Here is a 15,528-nt window from a genome sequence, read left to right as displayed (position 1 = left end):
AGTCCAACTTTAACACATTTTTAATGATTTTACATCCACCATTTTTGTAGTCAAAGAAAAACATGACACAATGGACTCCTATTGAATCTTACTAACAATCATTGATGTTTGGATATTAGGAAAAATAAAAAAAACAATTAATATTGAACTCCAAATAAGCTGTATAGTTGAACTTATTATCATGAACTAAAGTGGAGATTGTTCTCGTATTGTTACTTTCCATGACTTTGGGTGAGGTAAAATAAAAACAAATGTCCTTGTGAAAGAGGAGTTTGATTTTTAAAACCTGTTATGCGAATATCAAATTTTCCAAGAGTAAAATATTAGGACACCAAATCAAAAATCACCTGAGATGACTCCAAAAAGGATTTACCCCCCAAACACATACAAGTAAAAATCCTCCTCAAAACGTATATATGCATTCATAAAACAAATATTGTTTTATATTCAGATCATAAAAAAGCTCAGTTGTTTTCCTGCCCCAACACTTTTACATGATCAGTCTCATGCCAGTTCAGTGATTGTTTTCATGACAGAGTTAAAATATGGACATAAAATTTATTTTAGATACTTTTATTAACCATTCAGCTCGGGGCCCTGGACTGCTGGGGGCCCCAGGCAATCGCCTACCTTTGCCTAATGGCAAGTTCACCCCTGTAGGCAGTAGGTCATTCAAGTTTTCAATAAACCCTGGAGATGACCGCGTTTGAAAAGTACAAACGCAGGAGAAGTTCATCACAGTTCTCACAGGCAAATCCAGATAAGCTGTGGATACGACTGGAAGCAAACCTGCACCCAAGAACTGAGCAGATCATTACTGACTCAAGAAACCAGATCTGAAGCTGAGAGGCTTAATATTTTTGAATGCCAACCTTTACTGTGATGACAAATCCCGTTCAGTGGGCGTGCCTCAACAGGTTTAACTCCGCCCACGTTGAGGTGCACCTCGGTCTGCAGACTGCAGCCAGGGGCTTCTCAGACTTTCAGACGCAGCAGTGGACAAACGGTCAACAGAGGCAACACTGTGCCCATGTTACATTCCAGGTCGTAAGCATCTCCATGACAACCAACTTAATTCTGCCCAGATTGCAAGCAGCCATGAGAAATGAGTTTGTAGCAGGTTAACAAACTCTCAGAAGACAACGGAGAAATAAAAGCAACAGACATGAGTCAAACAGTTACTTTATTTATGTTCAGGTAAAAACATTAACCTGATGCAGTAAATTATTGCAGATCTTAGAAACCAGCACATGAACGATTGGGCCAGGAGAGCAAACAGTGGCGCCATCCCCTGGACACAGACTGCAGGTGCACACCACGGTTTGTTCCAAGCCAGCAGTGCAAAAACAGAAAAACAAAAGAACTGAAGAAAAAAAAAAAATCAACTACAGCAAGAAATAAAGACTATATAGAAAATTAAAAAAGGGTAAAGCAGACATCCCCACCTGAAACAGGATGTGAAACTGCATATATACTTTATTTTATAAATGAACTTGAAATGCTATCTGGCCTTGAAACAATAAAATGAGACCAGCCAAATTGTGTGCCCAGCTACATTTTGTGTTGAGGGTTGCTCAGAGCTTGGTCTAGTCCAGTAGGGCAAAACAGAAAGACGCCAACTCTATGAAAATAAGAGCAAAAACAAAATTTACCTGATCAACACACTGGATACAAGTCTTCATTAGAGCTGAAGCTCTCTATCAAAGGAGGCCAGAACACAATCTCAACTTGGGTATGGGAGGAAATAAAAAAAAAAAAACATTGAAGAGCTCATCACTACCCGCATTCAGCCAGACGCAGCTCACGTTGTCACAACTGGAAGCAAAGACACACGAGGGGGGAGGAAGCCGAACCCAAACGCACAAACAAACAAACAAACTGGGAGCAATATAGTACAGAAGAAAATGCAGAGTGACAAACCGAGGTGGGGCAGAGACACGAAAACAAAGAGCTATTCTATCAAATGTAAAGAATGAGCAAAGTCTGCAAATTTTGTCTGTACAAATGATCTTTGGAGCTAAAGTAAACCTAGCTTGCCCTGTGGACCCCCTCCCCACCCGCACTCCCCTCAGACACCAGACAGGTTGTCCAAACCTCTAGAGAGGAGACATCCCTTTTTTTTTTTAAATATCACATAGCAATGCAGTTTAAAACGTCACCCAGATGTTTTCATCTTTTTAAACAGAACTACTGATAAGTTTTTACTCTTGTTTTTTTATTTTTATATTTTCGGTTCTGAGTTGTGAAACACCTTTCCTCCTGTTTTTTATGAGACGGGGCAGCAAATATATATTTGAAGTCTTAACCTCTCTGCAAGCTGCTTTCTCTAACAAGAAGGCTGTACACTTAGCCTCAATGTATTGGATTACAAAAAACAAAATAAAAATTAAAAAAAAAGAAGAAAGAAACTAGGGAAGTTATGATTTAATCAGTTGCTGCTGAAGGCATCTGAATGTGAGATGTGAGGAGATCAGGAAAGGTGGAAGGACTGCTGGCCCTCGCGAGCTGCAATCAACAGTTTCTCTCGCATGATCTCAATGCTGGAGTAGTCAGGCAGCTTTAGGTAGTTTACACAGGTCATGACTGAGGGGAGGAAGTCGTCCGGGTTCTCCGTCGACTCGAACGTCTTTCTCACGATGGTCAGAGGGGGATTCAGGCTGCGGAAACCTGGAGGAGAACAGAGAACCCGTGGGGTGAGCAGGGCTTAGAGAGCAAACCTGGGGGAGGTTTTACCCCCTTAACACTGGCACTGTCACAACCAACAACAACACAACATGCACAGTTTGAACTATCGTAAGCAACTGTTTAAGCAGCAAACGCAACTCCGACAGATTCTGACGTCCAGCAAAGCAGCTGTGCCCCGATATGAAACACTTGGACTTAGTAAAGGTGATATGAAACACTTCATGTTAAGTCAATATGTATCACTTTACATCAATATGCAACATTTTATGTTAAAAAAGTCCATATATAAGACTTTAGTAGAGTCGATATACTACATTTTACTAACATTAAGTCGATATGCTATTCCATTTATTTATATAGCCCAATATAACAATAATAGCTGTAACACTTTAAGTTAGTATAGTCAGGATGCATTTATACTAGTTACATCGATAAACACCTTAAGGCCCGTACACACCGGGAGGAATATTCGCCAGCCGTTATTTGCCAGCGTTTTTCAACATGTTTTTTGTGTTCACACCCAGGCGATTTTCGCTGACGATGAGCCGAGCGAACATGCAATTTCATTCCCTGACATTAGATGGCGCTTAATGTAAACAGAAATACTCCTGTACACAAGGTGGCGCTGCGCAACTTTATGCTTCTTAAAGTCGCTTTTCACTCAGAAGAAGAGAGCAAGTATTTACGCGCTTGTCAGAATCAAACAAAGAAAACATGAATATTTCAAGCACCAGTAGCTCCAGTTCCAGCGATGAAGAAATTATTGTTCTGTTGAATGATGAAAGACGCCGCAAAAGACGCCGATTTTGGGTACATCCCATAGTTACGAGAAGAGAAGAACATGGGAAGTTTTATCGACTGGTACAAGAGCTGAAAATGTATCATGAGCGTTTTTCGGGGATATTTTAGAAAGTCCGTCATTATTTCTTTGCGACAGTGTAGACGCTACTTGGCGTCTATCTTCTTCGCTGGTATATGTGCTCAGCAAGGCAGTTTTGTGTTTTAGCGCCCCCAAGTTGTGTTTTTCTGTAACTTCAGAAGCCCCAGACACGTGTGCAAAAGCGCCATTCTCATTGGTCGTATAGTTTTTGACGCGGCTCGTCAAACCAAAAAAACGAACCCGAGGCGGTTTTTAAAAAGTGACGCTTTGACGCGTGGCGTTTTTCGCGTCGGTGTGCACACTCACATTGGTGCCCTCTGTTTAGTCATGAGGCGTTAAACGTCGGCGAAAATCACGCGCCAAATTCGTCCCGGTGTGTACGGGCCTTTACGTTAGTGACGTATCGTCGCAGAGCCGCTTATCTCTGTGCTGATTTAAGTTGACTGCATCTACAGTTCAATATTGTTAAGTGTTGCATTTCAGCACAAAGCCGCTTTTCTCCGCTTCAGAACACACTAGAATCACGTGAAGTGCATAAAAGGTTGAAGAGCTGCGGTAATTCTAAGAACCTCAACACTGGACCAAAGGCTTCCATGTTCAAGCATTACAGATTTAAATACACTTAAATAGAAATAATCACCTCCAACAGGCAGTCTGGGGCTTCCTGTGACAAACTGCAGGAAGAGTCTCTGCTGCTCCGCGTCGAAGCTGCTCAACACCTCAAACAGGAACCGAATGGCACGACTACAAAACGACAAGAGTCGATGGATTGTCAGAAATGACCCTTTTCAACCATGGAAAACAAACATCACACTTTCACAGTGGTCTCTCGTTTATCCGGGAGTTGCATTTAAAAAATAACCAGCCGTAGCTGAAATCCACAAATAAGGATTGCAGATTACTTAAGGCTGGAAGACTCCTCACTACACACACGACACACTTTTCTCAGACAAACAGTTTCACACTTTTCTCTCTTGTTTACACTTTCAAAGTTCAAACCTTCATAGAACAATAAGTCCAGCATTACAGATCTGATGATGATTGCAGATTTATGTGGATTTAGTAAACTGAACACACTCCCTACAGGAGACGGCATGGAGGAGATTGATTGACAGGTCCACAGCCAGCCAACACAATGCACTATTAAAATAAACAAAACAAAAAAAACAAATCTGCAAGAGCGCCGATAAAGCCCCTGGTGCAGCAAGGGACCACTTCACTGTTTGGATTTTATGCCGAACTGGTACATTTGAAACTATTCAGGTGCTCAAAGCGCCGTTTTAAAAATGGAAAAAAAAAAAAAAAAAAAATTGTTTTTTCCCTTAAACACTTCTGTGTGATGAAGCGGCATGACAAGGTGAAGGAGAGCGCTTGAATGTGCCTTCATGCTTGATTTCATTCTTTGACAGTCAAGAGCATTGTACACGCAACTCTTATCAGGCTGCTGATTAAGAATCTTGCCAAACTTTCACAATCGCTGGAAAAAGATGGGTTAGAATTGAACAGTAAAACGAAAAGGAACAAAAACCTGTGTTTTGACGTGGTACTGGTAGTATTATATAAATCAGTACCGGTATCAACTGGCCATTGAGTGTCGGTACCGTTTACTGAAGAATGTTGGAATGAGTGAAGCGGTGATGCTGCTCACCTATCATGCGTGTATCCATGATCCGGTCTGCAACACTCCATCAGCGTCTTCACATCCCATGTCTCTGATTTGCTGCCACACAGCAACTGGTCGAGCTGCAGCGAAGCACGATACAGGGTGAGTGACGGAGAATGGAGAAAAGCCAAAACCAAACCAAAGACAAACACGTACCTCCTCTGGGTAGAAATACTGCAGGTGATGCAAAGGAAAGACCGACTCGAATCCTTCCCGAAAGGACTCAAACTGTCTCGACACTCCTTCATTTAAAGTCCAGTAAACCACCAACTACAAGACAAAGCAGCAACATTCAAAACCTGCTAAAGAATATGGTGAAGGCTTTCAGGAATCCAGGTGACGTTCACAAGAAGAGTCAGGACATCTGGGCTTGAATCCACTTGAAGACATGAAAAGGTCCAACAGTTTTAACTCAAAAGCAGAACAACTAACCCTGAGGTACTCCTCCAGGTTGTAGATTGTGACCGCCACATCTTTGCCCCCCTTTTTCAGCTCGATGTTCGGGAAGCCGGGAAGAGTGAAGTCCAAGCCCAGGTCCTCCACAGAGCAGCCGTTCATGTTCAGGCTTTCCAGAGCTTGCTGTAAGGTTTCTCTAGTCTGATGAGAGAAACGAGAACCACATAAGGAATCCAACCGCTCCGGAAGTGAGGCCAAGACACGGGCTTAAATCAGGATCAGGTTCAGGTGATTAAAAAATAGATGTTGTTAATATTAAAAACAAAGACATTTGAGATGTGCTTTAAACTCAAAAGTACACATTGTAAACTGTAAGGAAATATAGAGAATTTGACAAATGAAACAATAAGTTTAAAACAAATATACTTTAAACTTTAAAGAAATATTGAAAAAGAAAACTGCAAAATTGAAATGAAAAAATTATAAACTGTTACCAAATAAACCGCTGCTGTTTCGCATTTTCAATTTTTTCTTTTTCCTTTGCTTTCAGTCCTCAATTTACAGTTTCCCTTTTTTAGAGTAGTTCCTAATTCTATGTGGGGGTGGGGCTTTAAACCCATTAAAAATGGGGGAAATTACATCACCAAAACCCGTCGCCTGATCTCAATCATGTTCCATTAGCCAACCCTGATAATTTGTTTATTATTTATTAATATTTCTTTAAAGCTTAAAATATACATTATATTTCATTAAAGTTTACAATGTGTACTTTCACATTTTAAGCTGTTTAAAATCTTTTTCCAAATTATTTAATCCTTTTCTTTCTTCCCTTTAAGCGGCTCCTGACTTGACCCCATGCAATGAGCTGGGTTGATTCCGTCACCTGAGATCGGTCCTGCTCCAGCCGCTTCTTCTGCCGAATGATGTCCTCCAAATGCTGGATGGACTTGGCCACACCGGGGTCGATGTTAACCAGGTCGTGTGAGCTCACAGACGTCTCGTGTCGCAGCATCCACTTATAAAACGGGAGCCCCAGAGGCAGATCCAGCTGGGTCAAAGAGAAAACAGAGTTTGAGCATCTGTGGATAGGAATCTACCAACTAAAACCAAGCACAGAGTGAAGTTTGTACCAGTCTGAAGTCCATAATGGCTTTGGCCATCAACTTTCCTAAGAAGCGAAACTTCATTTTGATTTTGGCTATGTGTGCTGGTTTGGTTGTTCTGCCAAAAGGAACTGCAAACAATCCTCTGGAGCTGAACATGTACTTGGTACCCTCCTGATTGCCTGTGGAGCAGAGACAACAAAGTCACTTGGAGAATCTCCATGTCTAAAGTTTCATGTCAGATAACGACAATGAGAGTGAATGTTGGCTGTGAGTGAAGGAAGCACCTTTAGGGTTTGTCAGAGTGACCTCTTCACCTCTCCAAAGACCTAGATCAGCTCTCTGAAGCTCCTGAGACACCAGAGCATAGAACTCCTGGGTGGGGCCCAGGCCCGTTCCAACCTAAAACAAACAAACAAATGTTGCTTTTTCTGTTTAGATTATTGACTGTATGACAGAACTGGACTGAGTGATCCTCCCCCCAGTGTTCCAAACAGGAAGTACCAACTGGCTCCAAGAAGCCAAAATCCCATAAACCTCTAAAGAGAAATAAACCGCTATTTGTCATTTCATTTGTCAGAATAACCATTATTGCTCTGGTACTTTTTTTAAAACATGTCTGGATAATACTGTTTTCTTTAGGATGTTTTTCTTTAGTGCAAGTTCAAAACATGTGCCAGATTTCAAGTGGTAGGGGAGTAGACTTCCAACAAGAGCACTCCTGGTTGGTTAGCATAGAAACAATGACTCAGACTGACCCTGAATAATCCCTTCTGACCCCAACATAGCGGCGTCTAATTTATGAAAAAAATGGCGACTGAATTGAATTTGTTTTGTTGGAGCTGGAAGTAAGGTATGTGCTGTGGGTGACATCACACTCAGTCCAGTTCCACAATACAGATCAAATTGAAACTGTCTCATCATCGGTTCCAGTGTAGAAGCAACAGAAAACAAAGGTACCTCATTCTCGTACTGAATCTCCAGCATGGCTCTGGAGCTGCCGAGGTCCTGAATGACAGACTCTGCCTGTTTAAGGAGCTCCTCACGGTTTATCGTCCTCTTCAAAAGGACATAAGAAGGACTGGTGTGACCAACAGACTGGTGCAGATTAATAGTTTCTTATTTAAAAGTACAGGGATCCGTTTACCTTTTTTCTGTCAAGGCGTGGAGCCACTCTGCTGTCCTGAGAGTCTGACTGGTTGATCTCAGGGTTTGTGTCCAGAAGCCGCTGCATGGCTCTGTCGCGATCAAAGGCGGTGACGTAGAATAACATCTGCCGGGTGTCAAACGGGAAGAAGAAGGGGCTGCGCGGACAAGGAAACAAGTGTTGAGACTAAACGTTGCTGCCAGTTGGAGCAGCGGGAATGAAACTTGAGGTTCTTGAGTTGGTCAGAAGGAGACTCACCAGCTCTTTCCAAGCTCAATGAGCCAGGTGGGGATGTTCCCCGTCATGATTACCAGCGGGTCCTGCAGCTGACGGTTGGCTTTGGCAGTCAATTTACTGTTTATGAACTCATTGGTAGTTAAAATTTCTTTACAAGCAGCACTCTAAAAAAAAGAAAAAGAGAAAAACACATTTAAAAGAGTGGAATTCTCGTAACACAAAGGATGAAGTTTGAACTCTTTTTCAGTTGTGGTAAAGACATGGACCTCATGCAGGTAGAACCAGTATCTACTGATGGCGTGAAGAACCCTCAGAAGCAGGATGACATCCAGAGAGGGGTCGTCAAAGGTTATGGTTTCCGGTGGCTCTGAACTGAGGTATGTGTCTAAAGGATTGATGACGGTGGGACAGACGCCATCTGCAGATGAGATAAACCCGTCAGTGGAACCACCTGAACGCATTTTAAGAGAAGAGTGGCACTAAACCAGATTAACCGTTGAAATACCAGGAGATCCAGAAAGTCTGGACTATTTACCGACTACAGTTAGGTTTCAAATTAAAAAACAAAGAAGTAATTTCAGTAATTTCTCTGGGTTTGAAAGACGCACCGTGCCACAGCTCATCCTGCTTCTTGGCATTTCGGGGGGAGGTTTTGGTGGGGGCCGTCTGAGCTCTGCCCCTCTTTCCACCCACAGCATCTTTCCCTCCATCCTCGTCTTCTCTCACAGGCTTATACCTGCAAACAGGACAGAACGTGTCTTTTCTGAGCTCCACCAAACACAGTTCAAGGGGAAAACCTAGCCACAGGATTTTATTTTAGCCTCAGAGCACCGTCAGCCGAAAAGAAACCTGTAAAAGTTTTTCGATTAAATCAAAAAATAATTTTAAGAGTGTTTCGTACCAACGGAGACTTTCAGCATCCATCAGAATTATGTTAATGTGCAAAGGGTTAAGGAGTTACTATAATTCAAAAAAAGCATCAACCACTGAGCAGCAAAACTCTGGCATTAAAGGGTAATTTGACTCAAACTGGCCAGTATGAGTCACACATGTCCGAGTCTCATTCTGACTGTTCGATACCTGCAGCGGGCTACACTGTTGACCAGTTTTCATCTGCTGCAGGTCAGCTGGAACAAGCAACAAGACTATTTAAACTAAAACCTAAAAGTTACAGGAAAGTGCATGGAAAAAAGCTGACAGTGTCTAAAAATACCCTTTAGTTTGTATTCTTAGACACATGAATTTATTGGGAGTTTATTCAGAAATTACAACAGACCATTTTAGACAGTGATAAAAAAAAAAAGTACTTTTTTTATTAAAATCCATTAATGTACCATATCGTGTGTGTTTTGGTCCAGATTCCAGCACGGCCCAGAGGGTTGGCCTCGTCGTCTGTGGACTCCCTTTCTTCTTCCGCCTGGAGACTGTACTGACGTACAGCCTGGTACACAGTCATGTTGTACGGTAGCAAGTGGTCACCAATGTAGAACTGTAACCGGTGTCGGACGCTGCCCGAATTCAGGAACTGCGCCGCCTTTACAATCAAAAACAGAAGAAGTGGCATTGAACACTTAAAAAGGTTTAAAAAATAAAATAAAACTAAAACAAAGTACAGGTTCAACAAAAAACAAGAGAAAAACACAAGAACCCCACAAAGCTGTGACATACCAGTGACTCGTCAATTTCATCATCTGAACCGTCGTCATCACTGTCTTCATCCTCTTCCCTGATTCGACCATAACCTGTTGGAAAAAAAAAAATCCAACAGTCAAAATTGGCCACGTTCATTTTTGAGCTTTTACCAAATAACATTTGAATGTTTTTGGAGGGAATAGATCTGCTGCTGATTCACTCTGATGCTGCGTTCATACTGAGCTCAAAAACCAATGAAAAGTCTATGTAAATGCACGGGTATTTTGGGCTTCTGTGTTTAAAAATCCGGTATTCACATGGCACTACGCAAGTTCTTAAGTATGTTTTTGGGCGATTGAGCACGTGCCAACAATTAAACCAGTTGAACTTTGACCAATCAGGGACTTGGACTTGGTAGTGAGGTATGGATGGCGTCCTTTTCAAAACACGGAAGTGCCAACTATTAGAAAATTGATCATGGAGGATGAATTAATGATTGTGGTTTGTAAGCGGCTGGAAGTCTTTTACCTATTTAGGAATAGAGCTGGAAAAGTAAAAGCAATATTTACACTGCTTGGACATTTCACACCAAACCTCTTCCAACTGTAGGTACATGCGGTTGTTTCGGGCAGCGACAGTCCAGTGTGAACACCGTATGCTAAAAGCGAGTTCCAGAGCGTGCTGAACGCGCATCACAAGTGCAGCATCAGCCATGACAAAACTCAGTGACACTTTTACAGTGTTCCAGGAGAAGAAAGAACCGAATACACAAAGCCTACAGCCTACTTTTTTTTTGCTGAGAGATGCACTCTGACTTGATTAGTCAGTCTCTGACAAACAAATTAACTCAGCATTTTCCTGTTTGCTGATAAGTTTCAGGAAATACATTTTCAATGAAAAAAATGATAATTGCGTCTGAATTTCCAGAGTGTGCAGAACTTCTGTGTTGCAGAGATGTTGGAACTCCCACATCTGAGGATTTGTCTGATCCCATCAGAGGCAAGAAAAAAAACAAGCATCAGTTAAAGCACTGGCACCTACAACATTCGAGTTGAGTCGCACTGAACTACAATGTCCGTCAAAGGCTTCACAAACCAAAATATGTCATCTTAACATCATCACTTCAACTTTCAAGGCAACATTTGCTTTTCTGGATCTGCAACAGATTCTTAAAACAATGACTTATTAAAAAAAAAAAAAAAAAGAAAACTTAAAATAAGTCCGGCTTTGCAGTCTCACTTTGCAACAAGCTCCTCACCTCTGACCACTAGATATCTCTCAATGGCCTGCACCAGAGCCAGGGGATCGATCTTCACAGGGCCGCCCTTCCACTGCTTGACATTAGTGCAATCCGGGTGTCTCTGCAGCTGACACTTGAGCTGATGCGTGTTGAAGAACTTCAGTGCTTGGGAACCCCTGAAGAATCGAGAGGAAACTTTTCCGTGAGGATTCAAGAGTCTTTGAATGGTGAGACTGAAGGCTTCTGTGGAGACAGACCTGCTGCCGTTGCCGTTACCACTGGGGAAGTCGTGGACCTTCACTGGGAACTGCTCCATCTGGCTCAGACAGCTGTTCATCTTGTACACCAGTCCCAGGAAGGGCGCGGTCTCGGTCGGGTTCAGTTGACCTACAGGTTCTATTCCAGGAGCCTTCAAACAACAAACAAACAGATGGGATGTGGCGAATACAAGAGCAGATGACCAACAGAGTACAGTGAATTTATAATATATTTAATACAGTGACAGTTGGGTTTTTTTTTAACAGCTGATTGTGCTCTGCATTCTCATTGTGCGGTCTCTTATAGGTACAGAATTTTGCCATATTTACATAAATTCTGGACTTCTTTTTACACAAAAGGTTAGAACTTTGAGAGTTTAAACCAGAGATAAAAGTCTGAAAATGTTCGGGTCTGTCTGAGAAAAGTGTGCAATGAGGAGTTTTACAGCTTTAAAACATCTATATTGTAAAAAAAAAAGTTTGCTACTTTGCAAATTTCATCTTTGGCGGATTTATTCTTAGACCGCAACTCCTGCAATGAATAAGATAAGATAAGATAAGAGAATGAGGGACCCCTGTACGCTGGTTTGTTTTACTCACTGGACAGCCGGCAAACACGTGGAGGAACCGCTTGAGCCTGATGTCACGACTCAGCAAGTCTCGGTCTGTGTTTGAGGAAAGATAGACCAGGAGCTGCTTCACCAGCCCGCTGTGCTGAATCTCAAAAGAAGACACGTCCGACTCGGACACAATGCTGGAGATCTCAGCTAGGCACTCCAAACCACCGTCCACCTGGGGAACAAACGATGAAAGCCTTTCAGTCACAGCGTGTGACCTGGAGATTCACTAACGTATGTAGATGTGAGATTTGATCTGTTTTCTGTAGCGTCAATGTGAATCAGGACCTGATGCCGAGGTGCTTTTACAGAACTACCAGCAGCCCCAGAACAGCGCTGTTTGGTGCCGTTTCTGTTTAGTACCTGCAGACTGAGCTGTTTGGTGGCTGTGCAGAGTCTCTGGAGAACATTCAATGCAGGGTTGCTGCCATCCACGTTTTCTGAGTTGAAGTAACGCTCCACAAATTTACTCGCTTGCTCTTTGATCCAGGCTTTGATTTTGTCTCTACAAAACAAAAAAAACAATACACATACCATGACTTCTACGCTGAAAGGGGGAAGACTGTTAAAAAGCAACATTTGTCCCAAAATTCAACTGGTAAACCTATCAATGTACCTGTTATTGGAAATAGAGTCCTTAGGAGGCGCCCTCGACAAGCCGCTCACCCCCGCAGTGCGAGACGGCTCTGAGTTGGCGTTATTGGTTTGGGTGCCAAGCTTCCCCCAGCTTTTGGGATTCAAACTGGCCAAAAAGGAGGACTTGGGGGACTGAGTACTGGTGGGGCTTTTAGCTGTTGTGGTGAGAGTTATCAAATAGAAAACTACATTTTAGTTCTGGAATTTCACAATACTTTAAAACACATAAAAACAAGTATGCATGCGATACCCTTTTTTGGATAAATGAATGATTCGTGTTTAGTAGGTATTCTACTGCATAACAGCAGACTTGGCTTACCCTGATTGTCTACTTTGTCATCATCTCTTGGTGGAGAGTATTTGGGCCTCCTGGGACCTCTTTTGGGAAGTCTCTTTCTCTTTAGGACATCACTTAACCGCCTTGGTTGCAAAGAAAATCTGTCATTTAAAACTCTTGTTTTCACTTTCATTTCAATTTAAAATACAAAACAAATTTCCCTGACTGACTGCAAATGTTCCTTTGTTAATAAGCACTAATAAATGTGTTCATCAAACTCACCCCTGTGGGCTGAGGTCCAGAGAGTCATCCATACTGTGCTGGAAGCTGGGGGAGCCCAGGTCAGGAGTTGCATTGTTAGTAGCCGTCGTAGACGCAGTGCTGATGGTTGTGGTGCAGAGACTGGCTGTACCACTAGGACAAGCTTTTGGAGGACTGGTGACCAGAAAGCTCTCCGACTCTGCAAGGTTTTTCACCTGGTGCATCACACCTGAGTGAAACCACAGTAAGAGAATACAACTCTGTTTTAAAAGTTCCAACAAGACAATTTAATAAAAAGGAATTGAGAAAGTGTGGCTAAAAACTGGGGCTTCACATAAAATAAAATAAAAATAAAAACTCATTTAATTTCCACTCCAATCATCTTTGGTTTATTGTAAAAATGCTCCCAGCGGTCTTTAAATTTTGATTAGGCCTGCACAATATACCGCAAATCTATCGTTATCACGATATCAAGCTGTGCAATATGCATTTTGCAAAAGACAGCGAAAATTGCAATAAATGATTTCCTTAAATGTGCTAAAACAATCTTATGGCAGCTTGAAGCATTTAAGGAATCAAATAAATCCCTTTATGCATTTGAGCAATCGGATAGACCCTTTAACGTTGTTGACCAATCAGATGGAGCCCTTGTATGCGAGATGTTTGCCCCCTTTGCCGACGAGGGTCATTTGGAATATAATTTTTAAACTGCTGCAATGAAATAGGAATGATGTTGTGGTTGTTTTGCTAGTTGTTTATATACCGCAAATTATATCGTTATCGCAATATTAATCACTAATATCGCATATCGTCAGTCTTCCTCATATCGTGCAGACCCAGGGCTCCAGACTGCGAGCAATTGGTCGCATTTTGTTACCAAAATTTGAGAGTGTGCGACTGAATTTTACATCCAGTCGCACATGCGCGACCAGTCAATTTGCCTCCACCACCCTCAGTATTTTTTATACATTAAACTTGGAAGGGGCACGTCAATGATCAATCTATGAGACGCGAGCGCACACGCACGCAGGCAGACACACACACTCGCGCACATATTCATGAAACGCGAGCATGTACACTCTCGCGTGATGCCTGTGTGTGAGGCGGCCACTGCGTGTGAGAAGATTGGGAAAGCCACGGTGAGTGGCTAGAATGCGTGTAGGGGGAGGGGCCTAGAGATAATCGAGCGCGCATAAACATCTGTGGGAAGGAAACTGAGACAAATATCACAACCTGATATGTGCGTCTGAGCTATGAGTAAGCGAACTATTGATACGTTCTTCCGACCTGCGGCTAGTGTACCAGTGCCAGAGTGTACAGCAGGGGTCTCAAACTCGCGGCCCGCGGGCTATTTGCGGCCCCCATGATGATATTTTGCGGCCCCCGCCTTAATATGAAGCTTTAATGTTACTGCAGCCCGCCAGTTTGTATGAATGACACTCTTTCATTGTCGTGCGCGTAGCTGACCAACCAATCACAGTGGGGTATATGAGTCTTGGGGGCGGGACAATGACAGGGTTTAAAAGCAGGAAACCTGACAGCCCCCTCCCCGGACCACATTAAGGAGTTCCTTACTTTCCTTTAGAACGTATTCATTCGCTCGTAATTTTCTACATACATGCAGTCCGTGCTGAACTTTTCTCTGGGTCACACAGAACCGGAGGAAGGTTAAGTTTTGGTTACGGCGGCGCATCAAACGGTTTATGAACGGCTGATACGGCAGCTCACCGCTCCTGCGGGAGTCGGGTCAGCTGAGGAGAATAAATGTCCCACACCTACATGCGTGACAGCTAACGGGGCTTGAATTTTAATCATGCTCGAGCAAAAACAACATTAGTTTTAGACACACTGAAAATACTTGGGGAAAATGCAACGATAGATGTGCTTGACATGAACCGGCACCTCGCCTGGATCATTGGGGACACCAGGCGGGGGGGCTGTGAGATGAAAGCGAATCTGCAGCAAGACTGAAGGAGAACAGGAAATTGGAGTTGTCCTTAACATTCAATTTAGTTTTAATATTCTTCTCCCCCTTAGTATGATCTGTGTTACTCTATATTTTATGATTATTTTAATGTTTTGTAATGCATGTAGCCTTTTTTAATGAATTGGTATTTTAAATTATTTTAATTAATCACTCCACTACAAAAACCATCAGGACACATGTCCCATAATGCATTGTTTTGTAGCCTGTAGGGCAGCTTTCAGTCAGTTCAGTTTCCAGCTGTGTCCGGGTAGGTTTGCCCCTTTGCTCCCACCCCTTTCTCGCGATATTTTTGTGATGATTGACAGTTGAGGTTGGAGCAAAAACAAAAATATATGTCAAACACCAGGTGATCTGAACAGCGTTGAGTTCACCTGGGTAATCTCAAACACACTTATTGTGCATCTTGGCTGCACCTATTTGGTGTCACAAAGATAAATTTCCATCTGTTTTCTTTACTATTTGTACTGTCATGACAGCGATGGTGCTGTCAGTTTACCTTCTTGTTGCATC

The 15,528-nt window shown here is 42.5% G+C and overlaps 1 protein-coding gene across 5 annotated transcripts in view; it reads right to left on the bottom strand.

Annotated features, from left to right (window-relative positions):
* Positions 1-1,166: 1,166 nt before the first annotated feature.
* Positions 1,167-15,528, bottom strand: part of trip12 (thyroid hormone receptor interactor 12) — a 33,078-nt gene continuing 18,716 nt past the window's right edge. For 4 of the 5 annotated variants that reach the window (XM_023962037.1, XM_023962042.1, XM_023962040.1 and 1 more), the window contains exons 21-42: positions 13,053-13,260; positions 12,813-12,913; positions 12,474-12,648; positions 12,221-12,362; positions 11,841-12,032; positions 11,241-11,392; positions 11,002-11,159; positions 9,780-9,853; positions 9,446-9,645; positions 8,720-8,847; positions 8,378-8,529; positions 8,133-8,275; positions 7,875-8,031; positions 7,688-7,786; positions 7,015-7,129; positions 6,755-6,909; positions 6,508-6,672; positions 5,661-5,825; positions 5,385-5,498; positions 5,214-5,308; positions 4,206-4,309; positions 2,471-2,667 (exon numbers count right to left, since the gene is read on the bottom strand). In XM_023962037.1, coding sequence (XP_023817805.1) covers positions 2,471-2,667; positions 4,206-4,309; positions 5,214-5,308; positions 5,385-5,498; positions 5,661-5,825; positions 6,508-6,672; positions 6,755-6,909; positions 7,015-7,129; positions 7,688-7,786; positions 7,875-8,031; positions 8,133-8,275; positions 8,378-8,529; positions 8,720-8,847; positions 9,446-9,645; positions 9,780-9,853; positions 11,002-11,159; positions 11,241-11,392; positions 11,841-12,032; positions 12,221-12,362; positions 12,474-12,648; positions 12,813-12,913; positions 13,053-13,260 — 3,191 coding nt within the window. Of the gene's footprint in view, positions 2,668-4,205; positions 4,310-5,213; positions 5,309-5,384; positions 5,499-5,660; positions 5,826-6,507; positions 6,673-6,754; positions 6,910-7,014; positions 7,130-7,687; positions 7,787-7,874; positions 8,032-8,132; positions 8,276-8,377; positions 8,530-8,719; positions 8,848-9,445; positions 9,646-9,779; positions 9,854-11,001; positions 11,160-11,240; positions 11,393-11,840; positions 12,033-12,220; positions 12,363-12,473; positions 12,649-12,812; positions 12,914-13,052; positions 13,261-15,528 lie in introns of all 5 variants that reach the window. The other variant, XM_023962041.1, reaches the window with a different exon arrangement.

Source organism: Oryzias latipes, chromosome 13 (assembly GCF_002234675.1).
Source record: "Oryzias latipes chromosome 13, ASM223467v1".
NCBI lineage: Eukaryota > Metazoa > Chordata > Actinopteri > Beloniformes > Adrianichthyidae > Oryzias > Oryzias latipes.
The sequence above is the reverse complement of the archived record's forward strand: the minus strand, read 5'-3'. Positions and strand labels throughout refer to the sequence as shown.